Genomic DNA, 18,163 nt, shown 5'->3' with positions numbered 1-18,163 from the left:
GCCCCCTCCCCGCAGGGCTGAAGAGACCCCCCTCGGAGCCCGCCCACGCTAGATGAAGACAGTGGCCCCCCCATGCCCTCCCCCTGGGGCTGCCCCCGCCCCGCGTGCGCTTCCTGGGTGGGGCCGGGGCGGCTTCAAAACCCCCGCCGCCCCAGCCGGTCCCGCCGCCGCCGCCCTTCGCGCCCCAGGCCGTCCCCCTCCTCCTCCCGCCGCGGATCCTCCAGACAGCTAGGCCCCCGGCCGGGGCAGGGGGGACGCCCCTTCGGGGCACCCCCGGCTCTGAGCCGCCCGCGGAACCGGCCTCCGCTGGGAGCCGGCAAAGGAGCAGCGGAGGAGCCGTCCGAGGCCCCAGAGTCTGAGACCAGCCGCCGCCGCCGCAGGGAGGAGGGGGAGGAGGAGTGGGAGGAGGGACGAGCTGGTTGGGAGAAGAGGAAAAAGTTTTGAGACTTTTCCGCTGCTACTGCAAGTCAGAGACGGGGGACTGCTTGGCGCTGCGCTGTCCCGCAAGGAGGCAGGACCTGAGGACTCCAGACAGCCCTGCTCACCGTCGTGGACACTCGATTGCTACCCGGCGTTCCTCGGACGCCCCCATTCCGGACCAGCCCTCGGGAGCCACAAGCCCCGCCTCCCGCAAAGACTTCACCCCAAAGCTGGGGCGCACCCCTTGCACGCCACCCTCCCCCCAGCCTGCTTCTTGAGTCCCCCGCATCCCAGGACCCTCTCTCCTCTGGGAGGCCGATCTCCCTCGGACCTGCTGGCAATAGCTTCCTATTTAAGAACACCCACTTTTGGGTCCCAGAGAGCGCTCATCTCGATTTTTATCCCGGTGGCATACTGAGACACTCTGGTGTCAGAGCGTCACCGCGACTCCTGCTGCTTTCTCCCTCAACCTCAAATTATTCAGGACTATCACCTACCTTTCCTTGGGAGACCCCACCCCACCCCACAAGCCCTGCAGGGGCGGGGCCTCCGCATCCCACCTTTGCCCGGGGTTCGCGCTCTCCGAAGTTCCGTGGGGCGCCGCCTCCCCCATGCCGCCCTCGGGGCTGCGGCTGCTGCCGCTTCTGCTCCCACTCCCGTGGCTTCTAGTGCTGACGCCCGGGAGGCCAGCCGCGGGACTCTCCACCTGCAAGACCATCGACATGGAGCTGGTGAAACGGAAGCGCATCGAAGCCATCCGTGGCCAGATCCTGTCCAAACTAAGGCTCGCCAGTCCCCCGAGCCAGGGGGAGGTACCGCCCGGCCCGCTGCCCGAGGCGGTGCTCGCTTTGTACAACAGCACCCGCGACCGGGTGGCAGGCGAGAGCGCTGACCCGGAGCCCGAGCCCGAGGCGGACTACTACGCCAAAGAAGTCACCCGCGTGCTAATGGTGGACCGCAACAACGGTGAGCTCTGAGGGGCTGGGGAGCCAGGAGGGAGCCCCCAGGGGGCGCCGGAGTGCAGGGGTCACCGGGAGGAAATTACCCGCAGAGGAAACTGGCTGGAGGAAGGGGACCCCTGGGGGCGCTGGGATGACTGTTTGGGTGTCCCAAAGAGGATGGCGCTTACCCCCTACCCCAGGTGTCTGGTCTTAGAGAGAAAGACAGCCTGCAAAAGTGAACCTCCCCTAGAAAGGCATGATCCTGGGGAGAGTCCACTTTAGAAGAGGAGCATTTGTCAGGTTTTGTTTTAAGTTCCCCTTATGGTGCCTGAAAATGCAAGGCTCGTTGGGTCCTTTTCCAGAAAGGTAAAGCCCGGCTCAGGAAAAATGGAAGGCGCCCAGCATTTGGGAAACAAGAGACAGTGTGGAAAGCCGACCCTAGACCGGGTCGTGAGATGGAGAGAAGAGATTCAAAGAAAAAAAAACCCTAGGGGATGGGTACCCTAGAAATGCCAAATAAAATCTCTACTGGGCTTACTACCAGAAGGCGACCGGCGCGTGCTGGAGGGTGTGATCTGTGGAGTCACTGTGGGGTTCCAAGTGATAGAGGAAAGCGAAGTTGTTGGGAGAAGGAGGCTAGAGAGAGAGGAGCGGAGAGGGTGCGGAAAATGAGCCCGGAGGTGTCACGAGTGTTTTGCTTGGGGGCGTAAAAAAGCTTGCGAGCGGACAGGCGGAGCCCAGTGGAGGAAGCGAGCGAGTCCTCAAGAAATTTAGAATACTGTGTCATTGGGAAGGAGTTATAAAAGAGGGGAGACTGGCGTAGGAAGGTGGCCCCGCGAGGCTGGCAGGCAGAACAGGGACACTATGCCATCCAGGCGTGAGTGGCGAGCGCCCCTCGCCTGGGCGTGGAAGGGAGTGGCTGAACGTCGGGAATCGAGCCCTAGGGGAGCGGCTAGAGGTAGGGGAGAGGCAGTCTTCAAAACACAAATGAAAAAAACGAGTCGGTAAGGGTGAGGAATCTCCACGTGGGTGCCACGCGCGTGGGGAGGAGCTTGCGCTTCTTGAGGGGGTTAGAGGACCCCACGGAGCTGAACGCTGGCAGGCTGTACCCCCAAAGTCCCAGTTCCTTCTACGGGAGGCTGGGGAAAACCCAGCGTCCGGTCGCCTCGCCCTCCTCCCTTCCCTTTCCTTTCCGTGCCCAGGAGGAGGGGGAGACTGAGAACGCGCGCGCGGAGCCTGGGGCGAGACGAGGCAGGTCCGGATCCCGCCCTCCCTAGGCTGTTAGTCTCCCGCCCTCCTCACCCCAGCAGTGGGCGGGGACACTCACGGCCTCGCCCTTTAGTCACCCACGCGGGACCTAGGAGTCCAGTGTGACCGGGAACTGTGGGTGTCAGAAGCTTCTCCAGGTTTCACCTTCCTAACCCCCAGAGGTGGACTTAAGAATTCCTTGTACATCGCTGAACCCAACTGTGGCTCAGGCCTAATGACACCCCTCCCTAGTCACCATTTAATGTGACCTCTTCGTTGAAGTCTTTTCCTCTCCCCTAAGACTGTATTTCTTCTCTTACGCATATATCTCTTCCGGCATGTGCCTCCCCATTTCCGTCTCCTCTCCCACATACCTATTCATCTCTATGTCACCCCACTTCCCTCTGCGACACCCACAATCCTTCCTGCCCTCTTATCTCTCCCCTATCTGCTACCCCCAGCTGAGATCCCACCCCTCCATTGTGGTTTGCTGAGTAACAACTGGACCAAGAATAGGGCCCCTCTGTCCTTCATCGATGTCTGGGTCACCATCTCATCCCCACTACAGGAAGTCAAAAGCTCCAGTTGACGGAGGATTTCAGGACTTTGCCCCTTCGTCCACCGACGCAGACATCCTTTAGCCAAGGAAACCCTTTAGTGAGTGGGGCTCCCAAACATGCAGTTATTCTTGCCTAGAAATCAACCTCGCTACTAACCCGGCCAGGAAGTGGGCTAAAGAGGGAAGTAGCTAATGACACCGATGATAGGCAGATGATAATTACCCCACGGGCCAGGAAGTAACAGAGTTTCACGATTAAGACCACAGTCTGGTTGTCTCTACACCTGATCCCCCCACCCCATTCCCCTCTCCCACTCAGTTCTCTCCCTCCATCACCTCTGATGGCTAACTGACTTGATGTGCAGGGGTGGATTGGTACCCAGCGGTGAGGGAAGGGGCTGTGTGAGGGGGGGACTGGAAAGAGGGAAATCTTCCATTGGGATGAATAAATAAATAAGTAAATAAATAAATGGGGGGGGGACAAACCACCATCTGCCAAGCAGAGCCGTCCATGACTGTAGTCCCAGTACGAGGGAGATAGAGGCGAAAGGATTGCTTCGAGACCATCCTTGGATACACAGTGAATTTAAGAATAGCCTAAGCTAAGGGGTTGGGGATTTAGCTCAGTGGTAGAGCACTTGCCTAGCAAGCACAAGGCCCTGGGTTCGATCACCAGCTCCGAAAAAAAAGAAAAGAAAAGAAGAAAATAAACAAACAAAAAATTAGCCCCTAGCATAAGGTGGCTTGGATTTTACCACACTGTGAAGTCTCGATGTCTTTATCTTTGTAGTGTTTAAAACAATTCCGTTATCATTCACTGTATTCCCCTCACCCTTATTCACACATGCATGCACGCAGGCAGGCAGGCAGGCAGGCAGGCAGGCAGGCAGGCAGGCAAACTCCCAGTGAACAGCTTCCTGACTCAGGCTCCTGAGAGCTGCTGGCTGCAGACCCGCACCGGCTAAAATACACGTTATCGACGTGTGTGTCACATGTTTAGCTTTTGCCCCGTGTCTCATCAGCTCCCTGGAATTGGATGGTGTCTTGCAGTTAAAGAGAAGAATTTGCTCACCATTGGGTACATAGTGCTTCAGTTGAGGCCACCTCAGTTGGGAGTCAGAACTTAATGGTACCTGTTTCTTCCAAGGTCAGAAGGAAATTGGCCCAATGGGAGAGCATTTCCCTAGAATCCACCTTTGAGGTGTTCGCTCCAGCACAGCTGTTCGCTCCAGCCTAGAACCCGCTGTGGAAGTCACTCAGTGCGACTTTCTGGTCCCCACAATTATGCTATGCCATTCACTCTACAACTGCTGTGTGGTTTTTTTTGAGGCGTGGTCTCGCAAAGCCCAGGTGAGGTCAGCTGGTTAAGTGCATTAGAGAGGGGCTCAGCAGTTCAGAGAACCAGCTGTTCTTCCAGAGGTCAGCCGGGGCCCACATGGCCGCTCACAGCCCTCTGTGGCTCCAGTTGTAGAGGATCTGACGCCCTCTTCTGGCCTCCACAGGCGCCAGGCATGCACTCAGTACACAGACGCACAGACACAGCCGAGAACACCCATAGACATAAACAAAGTTAGAAGAGTGGACATGTCAAAGTGGAATGAACGCCAACCTGAGTTAGAGCCCATGGGCTCAGAAGCAGGGCACCTCCCATCCTCGCCACAGACCTGATGTCTTTCTCCTTCTGCTCCTCCCCACCCAGCAATCTATGACAAAACCAAAGACATCACACACAGTATATATATGTTCTTCAATACGTCAGACATTCGGGAAGCAGTGCCAGAACCCCCATTGCTGTCCCGTGCAGAGCTGCGCCTGCAGAGATTCAAGTCAACTGTGGAGCAACACGTAGAACTCTACCAGGTGAGGCTTTGAGCCTGAGAGGTGGCTCACAGGTCACAACTGCTGAGGTGTGGCCAGGTGGCTCTGTTTGACGACTGCAGGGCACACAGCCAGTCCTTGAGGAGAGAGTACAGAGTGTTGAAGCCTAAGGGTCTTCTTGTTTTCTTTTGGTTGGTTGTTTTGGTTTTTTAAGACAAGGTCTCTGTGTAGCCCTGGCTGCCCTAGAACTCACTCTGTAGATCAGGCTGGCCTCAAATTCACAGAGATCCATCCACCTGCCTTTGCCTCTCCAGTGCTGGGACTGAAGGCAGGTGTGTGTCACCATCGCCCCCGAGAATCCTAAGGTTTTTAAAAAATGCTTAGATTGCGTCCTACTAGTTGACTTTGGGATGCTGAACTAAAAATGCAGAAAGAGCCATGGGATGGATATCTGGATTTGTATGCTTGCCTAGAATCCCCAATGAGGGGCTGGGGGTGTGGCTCAGTGGTAGAGCCCCTGCCTAGACACATACCCCCCCCCAGGGCCTGGGGGTGTGGCTCAGTGGTAGAGCCCCTGCCTAGAATCCCCCAGTGAGGGGCTGGGGGTGTGGCTCAGTGGTAGAGCCCCTGCCTAGAATCCCCCAGTGAGGGGCTAGGGGCGTGGCTCAGTGGTGGAGCCCCTGCCTAGAATCCCCCAGTGAGGGGCTGGGGCGTGGCTCAGTGGTAGAGCACCTGCCTAGAATCCCCCAGTGAGGGGCTGGGGGCGTGGCTCAGTGGTAGAGCCCCTGCCTAGAATCCCCCAGTGAGGGGCTGGGGCGTGGCTCAGTGGTAGACTGCCTAGCATGAGTAAAGCATGGGGGTGGGAGTGGGTGGGTGAGGAGAGGGGATAACAGTGAGGAAGGAAAGGAAGTTGGCAGACACTTGCAATCCCAGCACTTGGAGGATGGAGGCAGGAGACCAGGAGTCTGAGGCCAGCCTGGGCTACTTGAGACTCCGTCTGGAGGCTGAGGCAATAAGATCTCTTGAATACCCAAGTATTCAAGTCCAACATAGAATAGTGAGATCTTGTCCCGGACAGAGAAATTAAGCATTTGAAATGCCCTTTTAGTCTTTTAAGTCAGCAATCACCATTCTGGACTTCAAAAGTAGCTTCTTTTTTTCTTTTTAAAGACAGGGGTTCTCTGGGTGTCTTGGAACTCAGCGATCCACTCACCTGAGTGTTGGGATTAAAGGCATGGGCCACCACTGCCAAGCCAAAAATAAAAATTTTAAACCAGGAGGCAGAGGCAGGAGGGTCTCAGAGTTCAAGGCCAGCCTGGTCTCCATTGTTAGCTCCAGAACAGCCAGGGAAACACAGAGAGACCCTGTCTCAAAAAACAACAACGACAAAAACAAAAACATTGGGAATACTGTTTTGTGAGTGTACTCATAATAATACTATAAATAGAGAGAGAGAGAGAGAGAGAGAGAGAGAGAGAGAGAGAGAGAGATAGGAAAGAGAGTCACCACTCTCCCAAACTCAGGATAGTAAACCGGTTGAACTGTGCTCCACAGTATGAGCAATGAGCACTTGCGTTGTGGGCCCTCCCAGCTGCTCAGCAGCGTCCACCATGGAAGAGATTGAGGTCCCGCAAGGCTGTCGAGTGCCCATAGCTTGCACAGAATCTCATGCCCAGAGGGGGAGCCTCACGACTGACCACAGCCTGGGGTTGTCGTTCCTGTCCCATGCTGTGTTCCAGTCTCTGTCCACCCCTCCACCCCCACTCCTGGCTACTTTTTGCTCTTGGGTGCTGTATGTGAGGGCGTGGCCTGCAGGATCCAGGGACTGTACGTGTCAGAAGCCAGTGTCTGGGGGATGCCAGTTTGTGGGACAGGCAGCATGGGGTTGCAGCCAGATGATCTGGGGACAAGATGGCAGCCACCGTACTCCTCTTTGCTTTCTTTGTTTCCATTCAGAAATATAGCAACAATTCCTGGCGTTACCTTGGTAACCGGCTGCTGACCCCCACTGATACGCCTGAGTGGCTGTCTTTTGACGTCACTGGAGTTGTCCGGCAGTGGCTGAACCAAGGAGGTGAGATTGCTTGTCTTGTACCATCCTCCAGTGGGACCCCCCTCCCCCGTTTGTCCTGGCATCACTGTGCATAGCACTGCATCCCCCCCCAATCGCACCCACACACACACACACACACACACACACACACACACACACACACACACACACACACACACACACACACACACACACACACACACACACACACACACACACACACACACACACACACACACACACACACACACACACACACACACACACACACACACACACACACACACACACACACACACACACACACACACACACACACACACACACACACACACACACACACACCACACACCACACACACACATACACACCTGGTACTGCTGTCAAGAAGTAGTACTTCACAATTCTTACCAATGGATCAATCTGTGGAGGGATGCTAGGGATAGACGGTGACCCAAACAGTCCCTATCCTTGCCCTCAGTAGACCGCGTGGTACCTTGGACAGTTGAAGGATGGGTTGACTTCTAGCTGTGCTTTATGACTCATCATAGAGAGGAATGTGGTTGAGCACTCAGGAGGTGCCTTACTGTCTGGATTCAAGGAGGGCTTCCTGTAGGAGAGGGCATCTGAGGTAATGTCTCTGAGATGAATAAAAGCAAGCAGGAAAAGGAGAAATGAGAGTATCCTGTACCAAGGCTCTGCAGCCAGGGAGAGAGCCTGCTGTGTCCGTTTGTCCAGGAGTGAACAGTCTCCCTTGTCTCTTGTGGGTCCTTCCCTCGCAAGGCCCACACGATCTTTCCAGACACTGGTAAGGTCCTGTCAGAGCCCTAGCAGGCAGTAATGGCCTATAAGGATGTAGGCCAGAAAGGGAGACCTACAGAGAGGGCAAGGCTTAGATGAGGGAAACCAAAGTGTTGTGGAAACCCAGGCAAGGTTAGGACCCAGGAGGGCTTCCGGGATGAGAGAGAGTGTGAGGAGACTCATGGGATGTGTAGTTTAGCCACATGGAGGATGAGTCCGACTGGGCTGGCACCAAGAGGAATGTGGAAAGCCCACTGGATGGATTTTGTGTGGTATACAGTAGGTGCTTAGTATCATTTATGTGTCCACTCAAGGAACATCTCCCTTGAACCAGTAAGATGGCTCAGCAGATAAAGGTGCCCGCTGCTGAGATTAATGGCTCAGGTTCAAGCCCCAGGAACACCCAGGAAGTTGGAGGGAACCAACTTCTACAAATTGACCCCTGACCTCCCTGCATACCCTGGCACATGTGCACCCCCCTGAATAATGAGAAGAGGCTAGCTTAGGTTTGCACCGTGCCTTTGCCTATGGCTCCCTGTGTGACCCTGGCTAAGTCGCTTCCTCCTGGAGTTAAGGACTCTGAAGATCAGTGGAGTTTAGATCAGTGAGTGACTGGCGTCTGTGTTCGCTCTGAACGTCCTTCGACACCAACACTGCTCCTGGCCCTTGGCACCTAGATCATGATAGATGTTTATCTCTGTGACCAAGGACCAGGCTTTACAGAGCACGAAGATAGCAAGAACCCAGGGCAACATGCCTGATGGTACGAAAGCCTGCTAAACTCTGCGCTTGGGAGTCGAAGGCAAGGGGATCATGAGTTCAAGGTCTTAGCTCCATAGTGAGTTCGAGAATTTGAGGCCAGCTTGGGCTACGTGAGACCCTGTCTCCAAAGAAAAAGAGGGCCGTGGAGAGGGGTCATGGGTGTAAGAGCTTCCATTTTGCAAGCACAAGGACCTGAATTCTCATCCCTGGCACTCATGTAAAAGTCCGACATTGGCGTAGTGTGTGCCTGTAACCCCAGCCTTGTTGGGGGTTCGGTGTATGTATGGAGACAGGCCAACTCATGACTCTGTGATCTGCCAATCTGGCCAAAGGGGTGGGCTCAAGTCCAGAGATCTGTCTGAGGCAATGAGGGAGAAAGGAATAGAGGAAGATGCTTGTCACCCAGGTATAAGCCTACCTGGTATAAAATGTACATTATACATGCATACATATACATATATACACATACATATCTACAGTTCCAAAAAATATAAAATGAAAGGAAATAAGGCAGGCACAGGATCCCTCCTCTGTGCATGTTGTTCTACTGAGAATAATCAAAGAAGTAAATACTCATGCAGAAATGTCAGAGCCCCTGCCCGCTACGGAGGAAAGGAATGGATGCCACATTTGGAGAGGGAAGTGTCTCCTCAGAGCCTTTCCCAAGGGGTTGACGTTTGAGCTGAGCCCTGAATAAAGGGGAGAAGGGACCAGCAACTTAAAGAGCGAAAAGTGTGGGGTGACTAGCAAGGAGGCCCCGGGGCTGGCAGCTTCCTGCCCCCCCCCCCAAGGCTTCACGAGTCACCTCAGACTCCTTTCCTCCCGCGCAGACGGAATACAGGGCTTTCGCTTCAGTGCTCACTGCTCTTGTGACAGCAAAGATAATGTACTCCATGTGGAAATCAACGGTGAGTTAACTTCCCAGCTCCTGCCCGACACAGACCCTGCGGGTGCGTGCGTGTGCGTGCGTGCGTGCGTGTGTGTGTGTGTGTGTGAAATCTCACTCACCCCTTGCTCACCCATCCATCCCTCCACAACATTCAAACCCAAACAGGGATCAGTCCCAAACGCCGAGGTGACCTGGGCACCATCCATGACATGAACCGACCCTTCCTGCTCCTCATGGCCACCCCCCTGGAAAGGGCTCAACACCTGCACAGCTCCAGGCACCGGAGAGCCCTGGATACCAACTACTGCTTCAGGTAAACTCTGTCTCTCTCGGAGGCTGCGCAGGCTGGGGGCTTGACTGCAGCCTGTGGACTGGTGTGCCACCATTCATGCCTGGAGGGCTTGGGGACAAGTTCTTGGTTCTGTGGGCATCTGAGAGTCTAGAATGTGGGGTGTTTTCTGGCTGGAGTGTTCAGGTTGGCACAAGAGCTAGAAGTCGGTTGGAAGGTTATCTTGTTGGGTTTTAAAATTCTTGTTAGGCTTCCACCACTTTGCGATGCTAATGAAAGACTTTACTGTGAGCAATTGAGAGTGCTGACCCTAGAAAGCGGGAGAGTTGAGATCCAAGCATTTGGGTTCAGAATCAGAAGGCGGTCTGCACTGGGTTCCCACACTCGCGGCAGATGGTGGTCTCCAATGCTGGTAGTTGGGAACGACAATTATTGGGGCTCAGAATGGCAGGGTCTGGCATGGAAATGTTAGCGTTCAGGGCGGAGGTGGAGAAAGCCGGAATGTGAGTCCCCTGAGGGTCAGGGCTTCATCTTGCAGCGGTGCACCCTGAGGAAGTTGGGAGGCGGAACTTCCTGAGATGTATGTAGGCTTACAAGTGTGGAGTGTTGAAAGACAGCACTGAAACAGGGAACTCTGAGGAGCCAAGATCCCTGAGTGTTGTGGAGAGTGGGCATCCTAGAGTGTCCAGAATGGCTATCCCAAGGGCAAATGCTTTTTGGTCATTGTTTTTAAATTATATCTGTGCGTGCACGTGTGTGTGTGTGTGTGCGTGCTTGCATGTAGGGGCACCCATGCCATGACACTTGTGTGAAGGTCAGAGGACAACTGTTGGGAGTCCGTTCTCCTTCCACCGCATGTGTCCCAGAGATAAGACTCAGGTTATCAGGTTTGGCAGAGAGCACCTTGACCCACTTTGTTTTGTTCGAGACAGGGCTTTGCTGTGTGACTGAGGCTACCCTCAGATTCACTCCTTTAGCCCAGGCTAGCTTGAATTCTCTGTCCTGGGATTACAGGTGTTACCCAACCACCCCATTTCAGACAGAATGGCAGACTCATACTAAGCCTCGGTAATGCGGATTGCGAGAAAGAAGTTAAAACACTAGATCCTAGGAGGCGTGAAATTCAGGAGAGTTGAGATGAGAGCAGTGAGCTACCTGTCCCTTCCCTGCTTCAGACTTTATAGAGTGCTGTGTTGTGTGTCGGTCCTTGGCTGGGGCTGCTCCTCCCCCTCCTCCCTCTCCCTCTCCTCCTCCTCCTTCACCGCCCTTTTGCTGTTATCCTTCACATAAGGACAGATGGAGGGGCTTCACACTGCAGGTTACTAAGAGATGAGAAAACTATGCAAGCTCTGTTCCCCGCATACTGGGAAATGAACCTAGGGAATCAGGAAAATCTCTTTGTCTGTCTGTCTGTCTGCCTGCCTCTCTCTCTACATTTGTTTTGTGACATGTTCCCAGTTGCTTGGAAGAACATGGTGCCATCGAAGAAGGCGTGTCAGATACATCAACCGTGATCTGTTGGGGACGGTAGCTCCAACTCCCATGTTTCCCTGCAACAGAGGGACAGACTAGCAACATTAACCAGCACCACAGGGATGCACCCAGCAAAGTGCAGATGGTGGGAAACCTAGTCGTTTCTTTAACAAATACAGTACAAAGAAGGGAGGGCAGGATATATAACCCACAGGACTAGAAGAGAGGGAGAGAAGGGCCAAGAGGTGGGAAGAGGAGGAAAGAAAAGGAAAGAGAAAAAGACTTTTATGGGATATGGTGGGAAATACGAACCTTGAGTAGAATTTGATTTTAGTGAGTTACTGTTAAATTCTTGACCAGGGTTGGGGATGCTGTGGAGAGATGGCTCAGTGGTTAAGAGCACTGGCTGCTCTTCCAGAGGACCTGGGTTCAATTCCCAGCACCCACATGGAGGATCACACCTGTGTGTAACTCTTGTTCCAGAAGATCTGATGCCCTCACATAGGCATAGATACAGGCAAAACAGCAATGTACAGAAAAAAATTCTTGCCTAGGATTTTGTTGTTGCTGCTGCCTTTGTAATACTGAGGAGGGAACCCAGTACCTTGTATATGGTAGAAAAGCAGTTGACTACTGAGCCATGCCCCCAGCCCCTCACTGGGGGATTCTAGGCAGGGCCTCTACCACTGAGCCACGCCCCCAGCCCCTCACTGGGGGTTCTAGGCAGGGGCTCTACCACTGAGCCACGCCCCCAGCCCCTCACTGGGGGATTCTAGGCAGGGGCTCTACCACTGAGCCACGCCCCCAGCCCCTCACTGGGGAATTCTAGGCAGGGGCTCTACCACTGACCATATTGATCTATACTTTTGGTTCATGTTTAAATTGTAAAATATTCTTCACTTTCTTTCTTTTTTCTTTTTTTTTTTTCTTTTTTTTTTCGGAGCTGGGGACCGAACCCAGGGCCTTGCGCTTGCTCTACCACTGAGCTAAATCCCCAACCTCTATTCTTCACTTTCTAAGAGAAAGTGAACCATTCTATAAAAGTTCATTAAACAAATGAGAAAAAACTACAGTGGCGGACAGGAAGTGTAGGTAGGATGAAATTAGCCACGAGTCAGCAACTGTTGCATTTAACAATTGTGGGGATGTGAATTAATTAAGAAACCATAATTCAGAAGTCCAAAAATCTTTCTGGCCATGATGAGGGACGGGAACAGGAGCTCAAAGTCATTGGTAGGTATGCAGTGTGTCTATGGTAACCTGGACTACATTAGACCCTGCCTCAGGAAAAGGGTTGGGGCACCCGGAGAGATGGCCGTTGAGAGCACAGCTGCTCTTTTATACAGGACGCAGCAGCTCTGGGGCGTTCTAGGCACCCACATGGCTGCTCATAACAATCCATTAAGGCCAGTTCCAGGGAATCTCGTTCCTTCTTCTGGCCTCTGCGGGCACTGCTCGGATATGGTGTGTGCACACATGTGTGCAGAGACAGACTCCTACACATAAAACTTTCTTTTAAATTGCCAGGTGCGGTGGCGCATGTCTCTAATCCCAGCATTCAGGAAGCAGAGGCAGGCAGATCTCTGTTTGAGTTTGAGGCTGGCAAGTTCACTCACATAGCAAATTCCAGGACATAACGTGTCGAGATCTTGTCTCAAGAACTAGGAGGAAATAATAAAAATCAAATAAATGTGGAGCAGGAGGGTACTTGACATTTTATAAAGTCTGTGTAAATATCCCCTTATCCCCAAACGCTTTTAGTCCCTAGCACTTCTGAAAAGGGGTATTCAGTTTGTATTGTAACACTCTGCTTCTGTGTCCGTTCGCAACTTTCCACGGCAAAGCTGGGTCTATGCCAGCTTATCGGCTCAAAAACCACCTCCCCCGGGGCCGCAGATAGGGCCCTTCACAGATTAGGCACGGCTGGCTCTCAGTAGACTGGCGAGGGAGGCTTGAAAAGGCAGTGTCTGTGAAAATCCTAAGACTGCTTCCCAGAAAGAAAGGCCCATATGTGCCAGGCTGTGGTGCTGCACAGCTTTAATCCCAGCACTCAGTAGGCAGAGGCAGGTGGATCTCTGTGAGGGCAAGTCCAGCCTGGTCTGTAGAGTGAGTTTCAGGACAGCCGGGGTTACAGAGAAGAACCCTGTCTCCAAAAAAAGAAAGCAAGCGAGCCCTGGGGTGTGTCACCCTGGGGTGTGTCACCCTGGGGTGTGTCACGGTTACCCGGAAGGCTTGCTTGTTCAATATGGGCCCCGTGTCTCTGTCTCGGCAGAAATGAGTGGGTAGAGTCCACAGGAGCCCCAGTACCCTGAGCCTGGAGCTCTGTGCTCTGAAAAGGAGGTGTCACCCTGTCCCGGGAGCTGCTCACGAGAGCCTCCCTTTCAGCCACCCTACCCTGTTGTGTCTCCTTCCGGAGTTTCTTTCTCTCTGTGGCACACCCTCAGATGCTTTGTTTGTCATTGTTGAAAACAGGGTCTCCCCGTGTAGCCCTGCCTGGATTAAAATGTTCTGCATGGACCAGGCTGGCTTTGAACTTGGCAGCGACCCTCCCATTTCTGCTTCCTGACTGCTGGGGTTATAGGTGTGCACGTGCGCATAGTCATGCCTGCCTGGCTCACATGTGTCAAATTTTATTTATTATTTTATTTTACATGCGTGTTTTGCCCACATGGGTGTATGTGCGCTGTGTGCATACGTGATACCCACAGAGGACAAAAGAGGACATTGGATCCCCTAGGTCTGGAGTTACAGATGGCTGTGAGCCTCCATGGGGGTGCTGGGAATTGAACCTGGGTCTTCTGCAAGAGCAGCCACTGCACTTGACCACTGAGCCATCTCCCAGTCCCTTACCCACATTTTAGAGTTATTTTTAAGGGTGTGATGAGGAGGAACCTGCATTTTCCTTCCTTGAATTACTTCGTTCTGATTCTAAAAATAATCCCAGCCCCTGCTAAGAGTGTGGAAAATCCAGAAAGCCATCACACCAGTGTACATAAAGGCCCACGGTCAGCATCTTCAGTGCGCAGCCTGCCGGCCTCTTTGTAATGGGATTTGAATTACTCCCTACCTGTATCTTTAGATCCTGATTCTGATACATGTCGTGAACACAGGTGCCCAAGTGTTCTTCTGGTCAGCCTGGGCTACAAGGTGAATTCTGGGGCAACTTAGGCTACATGGCGAGACCTCATCTTAACTTTCCTCCCTCTTGAGGGGATCGTGCAGGGTGAGGTGGCAATTGCTGCTAATCCCAGCACTTGGGAGGCGAAGGCAGGAATTATCAGGAGTTCATGGCCAGCCTGGGCTACCTAACAAAACCCAGTCTTGAAACAAAGGACTGACCAGTACTCAGGAAGCAGGGACAGGAGGGCCTCGGGCAGCCTGGTCTTTGTAGTGAATACTGGGACAGCCAGGACTCCACAGAGAGAGTCTCTCTTAAAAAAAAAAAAATGTAATGTTTGTCAGTTAATTCATATAACCAGCATTTGCCAAGCATGTGTACATTAAGAGACACTTTCCCATGGTGAGATGAATCAGATGATATTTAATAAAAACAAGTGGAAACATTCTGAGCAGGAAAATAAAGCTGGTGAAGGGGGCAGGTTAGAAGCCAGGCCAGGAAAAATGAATAATAGTGGAAGCCAAGTGTGGTGCACCCTTGTGATCCCAGCACTTGAGAGGCAGAGGCAGGAGGGTCAGGAGTTTAGGGTTGGCCTTGGCTACAAAGGGTCTTGGAGTCCAGCCTTGGCTACATGAAAGCCTGTTTCAGAAAAGACAAAGAACAAAAGACATCTTGGGGACTGATTAATTTTTCTATTCTGATGAAAATCATTTTATGGTGGAAAATTTATAGACAGAAAAAGCAGAGGTAATATAACCTTCTTCCAGCTTCCAGAATTATCAGGATTTTGATGACCCGCTTCAGACAGTTTGGGGCTGGAGACTTGGCCCAAGAGTTAAAAGCACTGGCTGTTCTTCCAGAGGACCTGGGTTCAGTTCCCAGCACCCATATGGTCGCTTAAAAGGACAACCATCAATAACTCCAGTTCCCGGGAACCTGATGCCCTCTTCTGGCCTTCTTGGGCATTGCACAAATATGGTGCACATAAAAATAAATCTTTAAAACAGAACAAGCCAGGTGGTGGTGGTGCACACCTTTAGTCCCAGCACTCGGGAGGCAGAGACAGGTGCGTTCCCAAGTTTGAGGCCAGCCTGGTCTACAGAGTGAGTTCTGGGTCAGCCAGGGCTACACAGAGAAACTCTGTCTCAAGCAAGCAAACAAACAATACCGAAATAGCTGCATAGAAATTCACAGTTCCTTGCAGTAAGTGTAGCATTGAATTCCCAGGGTGGAATTGAACAGTTGTATGGAGGGACGCTTTGAATGGCAAGTGGGCAGGGCTGGTCAGAGGAGGGAGGCACTGTTCATTTATGTAACGGGGATACTGAATATCTGCCTCAAGCCAGGCAGCATTTTTAGGAGTTAAAGCTCCCTGGGTGCTAGATAGTATTTAGAGGCACCGTCTTCCCCTGTAGCCGTAGCTGCCCTGGAACCGTCAGGGATCCAGGCTACCCTGCCTCTTTGTTGGTAGTAAAGGTATGCACCGCCATGCACGGATTCACTTTTATGTTGTTGTTATTTTGTGCGAGTGCCCATACATGCTATGGCGCACACGAGCGGGGCAGAGGTCAGTCTTGTGGAGCCTCTTCTCCACACTCAACTCATCCGGTTTTCAAGTCAGGCTCCTTTATCCGCTAGGCTGTCTTGTCAACCCTGAGTCAAACCTAAATGTAGTGAAGGAGGAAGCCCGAGTGGGCATCTCTGGGAAGAACAAGCCAGGCAAACAAAAACAACCAGCGTGTGTAAATGCCCTGAGGTAGGCTTGACTGTGTTGCTTTGTTTCGGCTGCTTGAGACACCGACTCACATAGCCCAGGCTAGCCTCAGACTCACTATGTCTCCAAGGAGGACCTGGAACTTCCGATCACCCTGCCTGCCTCTCCCAAGTGCTGGGATTGCAAGCGTGTGCCCCTTAAGCCTGTGACTATGGGGCTATGGCTATGACTGTGTCTGAGGACTAGAGAGGAAGCCTGTGTGGCTGATGTCAGGGGTGGGTGAGGGCAGAAGCTGAGGAAAGCCATATCCGGTGTACCTGTGACTCATGGTGATAATTTAGGCATTTGTAGTAAAGGGGAAGGAAGAGTATCATAGCCGGCTACGGCCTCCAAAGGCTACCCTCGGCCTTGTTTGTGCCACTCAGCTGCACAGGCCTTAGCCCCACATGCAGTAGAGGTTCAGTAAACACTTGTCGGACAGATAGGATGTGTCGGCACACGTGGGGCTGTGGACATGGCATGATTTATTACGTCCTCCCTGTGAGTGCTCATGGGCCTTCTCAGTGCCTGTCGTGATGGATGGTTGCAGTGTTACTGTTATCACAGGGGTCCTGGGGAGCCTGGGCTGGAGGCTGAGGGCAGCCTAGGGTTGGAGGGGGCACCAGGGTTGTCCCTGCTCCTGACCTTCGTTCCTCCCGCCTGCAGCTCCACAGAGAAGAACTGCTGTGTACGGCAGCTGTACATTGACTTTAGGAAGGACCTGGGTTGGAAGTGGATCCACGAGCCCAAGGGCTACCATGCCAACTTCTGTCTGGGGCCCTGCCCCTACATTTGGAGCCTGGACACACAGTACAGCAAGGTGGGTCTGGCCTGTGGGGTAGGCTGGAGCAGAGGGTGGGTGGTTGGGAGAGAATGAGAGGCTAGAGCAGTGGGGGAGTCAAGGGAATAGGGTGACAGGGAAACAGAGGAGAGACAGAAATACAGAGAGGCAGAGTTGGAGAGATGGGAAGAAACAGATTAGGTGAGAAAGACAGGAGAGCTAGTGATGTGGAGAGACACTTACAGAAATGGAGGTGGGGAGGATTGGAGATGGGAACTAGAGTAAGTGATCAAGACAGACAGGGAGGGGAGATAAGATGAAGAGAGGGAGAGAGGAAGAGGCAGAGATGGGGACAGATGAGAGAGAGGTGGAACATTAGGAAGAGACATAAATAGAAATAGACTAGGATAGGAATCGAGACAGATAGAAGCTGGGGAGACTCAGAGATAAGAGACAGAAATGTAGAGATCCTGGTAGGGAGAGAGACCCGGGAGTCCCTGGACACTGGCAGTGACTCTGGCCCACCCGCAGGTCCTTGCCCTCTACAACCAACACAACCCGGGTGCTTCGGCATCACCGTGCTGCGTGCCGCAGGCTTTGGAGCCACTGCCCATCGTCTACTACGTGGGTCGCAAGCCCAAGGTGGAGCAGTTGTCCAACATGATCGTGCGCTCCTGCAAGTGCAGCTGAGGCCCCGCCCCCGCCCCGCCCCTCCCGGCAGGCCCGGCCCCGCCCCCGCCCCGCCCGCAGTGCCCGGGGCTGTATTTAAGGACACCTGCACCCCCCCAAGCCCATCTGGGGGGCCCATTAAAGGTGACAGAGGACTGGTGGTCTCCGTGTCATTGGGCGCCCGATTGCGTCTCCCTCTTAGCTGAAGCTCCTGCCGTACCTTGCCCCTTTCTGTGCCACCACCTCCAGCATTTCCTAAGGAACGCCTGCTCTGACCCCAGGATTCCAGTGTGCCCAGGGCAAAAAAACCTATTATACTCAGGTATCTTCTCCTTTGGCGCTGTTCACAGTGCCTGATACCTCTGAGCCTCCACTGAGATAATCCTGCTGCTGACTTGGATGAGCATGTGGAAGAGCAAAAAGTGCTGACTCAGCGGGCTGTGGTGGCTGCTGTGATGAGTCCCAGCACTCGGGAGACAGAGGCAGGCAGACAGAACCCAGGCTAGCCAGGGCTGCATGGTGAGAGCCTGCCTCAGCAAACAACAAAATACTGGTTCAGAGTGGAGTGTGTGGTGTTGAGATGCCTGCA

General features: G+C 53.3%; 1 protein-coding gene across 1 annotated transcript; it reads left to right on the top strand.

The window, feature by feature from the left end:
* Positions 1-97: 97 nt before the first annotated feature.
* On the top strand, positions 98-17,729 carry Tgfb1 (transforming growth factor beta 1). Its single transcript, XM_032894155.1, has 7 exons — positions 98-1,386; positions 4,868-5,028; positions 6,943-7,060; positions 9,433-9,510; positions 9,657-9,804; positions 16,791-16,944; positions 17,437-17,729. Exons 1-7 carry the CDS (start codon positions 1,032-1,034, stop codon positions 17,593-17,595), a joined length of 1,173 nt encoding a protein of 390 aa, XP_032750046.1. The 5' UTR covers positions 98-1,031; the 3' UTR covers positions 17,596-17,729.
* The last annotated feature ends 434 nt before the right edge of the window (positions 17,730-18,163 follow it).

Source organism: Rattus rattus, chromosome 2, assembly GCF_011064425.1.
Source record: "Rattus rattus isolate New Zealand chromosome 2, Rrattus_CSIRO_v1, whole genome shotgun sequence".
Taxonomy (NCBI): domain Eukaryota; kingdom Metazoa; phylum Chordata; class Mammalia; order Rodentia; family Muridae; genus Rattus; species Rattus rattus.
The sequence above is the reverse complement of the archived record's forward strand: the minus strand, read 5'-3'. Positions and strand labels throughout refer to the sequence as shown.

Excerpts from the sequence above, each read along its gene's own strand:
- Tgfb1 (XM_032894155.1), top strand. The coding sequence starts at position 1,032 with ATGCCGCCCTCGGGGCTGCGGCTGCTGCCGCTTCTGCTCCCACTCCCG. Across the intron at positions 5,029-6,942 it reads AACACGTAGAACTCTACCAG|AAATATAGCAACAATTCCTG; the intron begins GTGAGGCTTTGA and ends GTTTCCATTCAG. Across the intron at positions 7,061-9,432 it reads GCAGTGGCTGAACCAAGGAG|ACGGAATACAGGGCTTTCGC; the intron begins GTGAGATTGCTT and ends CCTCCCGCGCAG.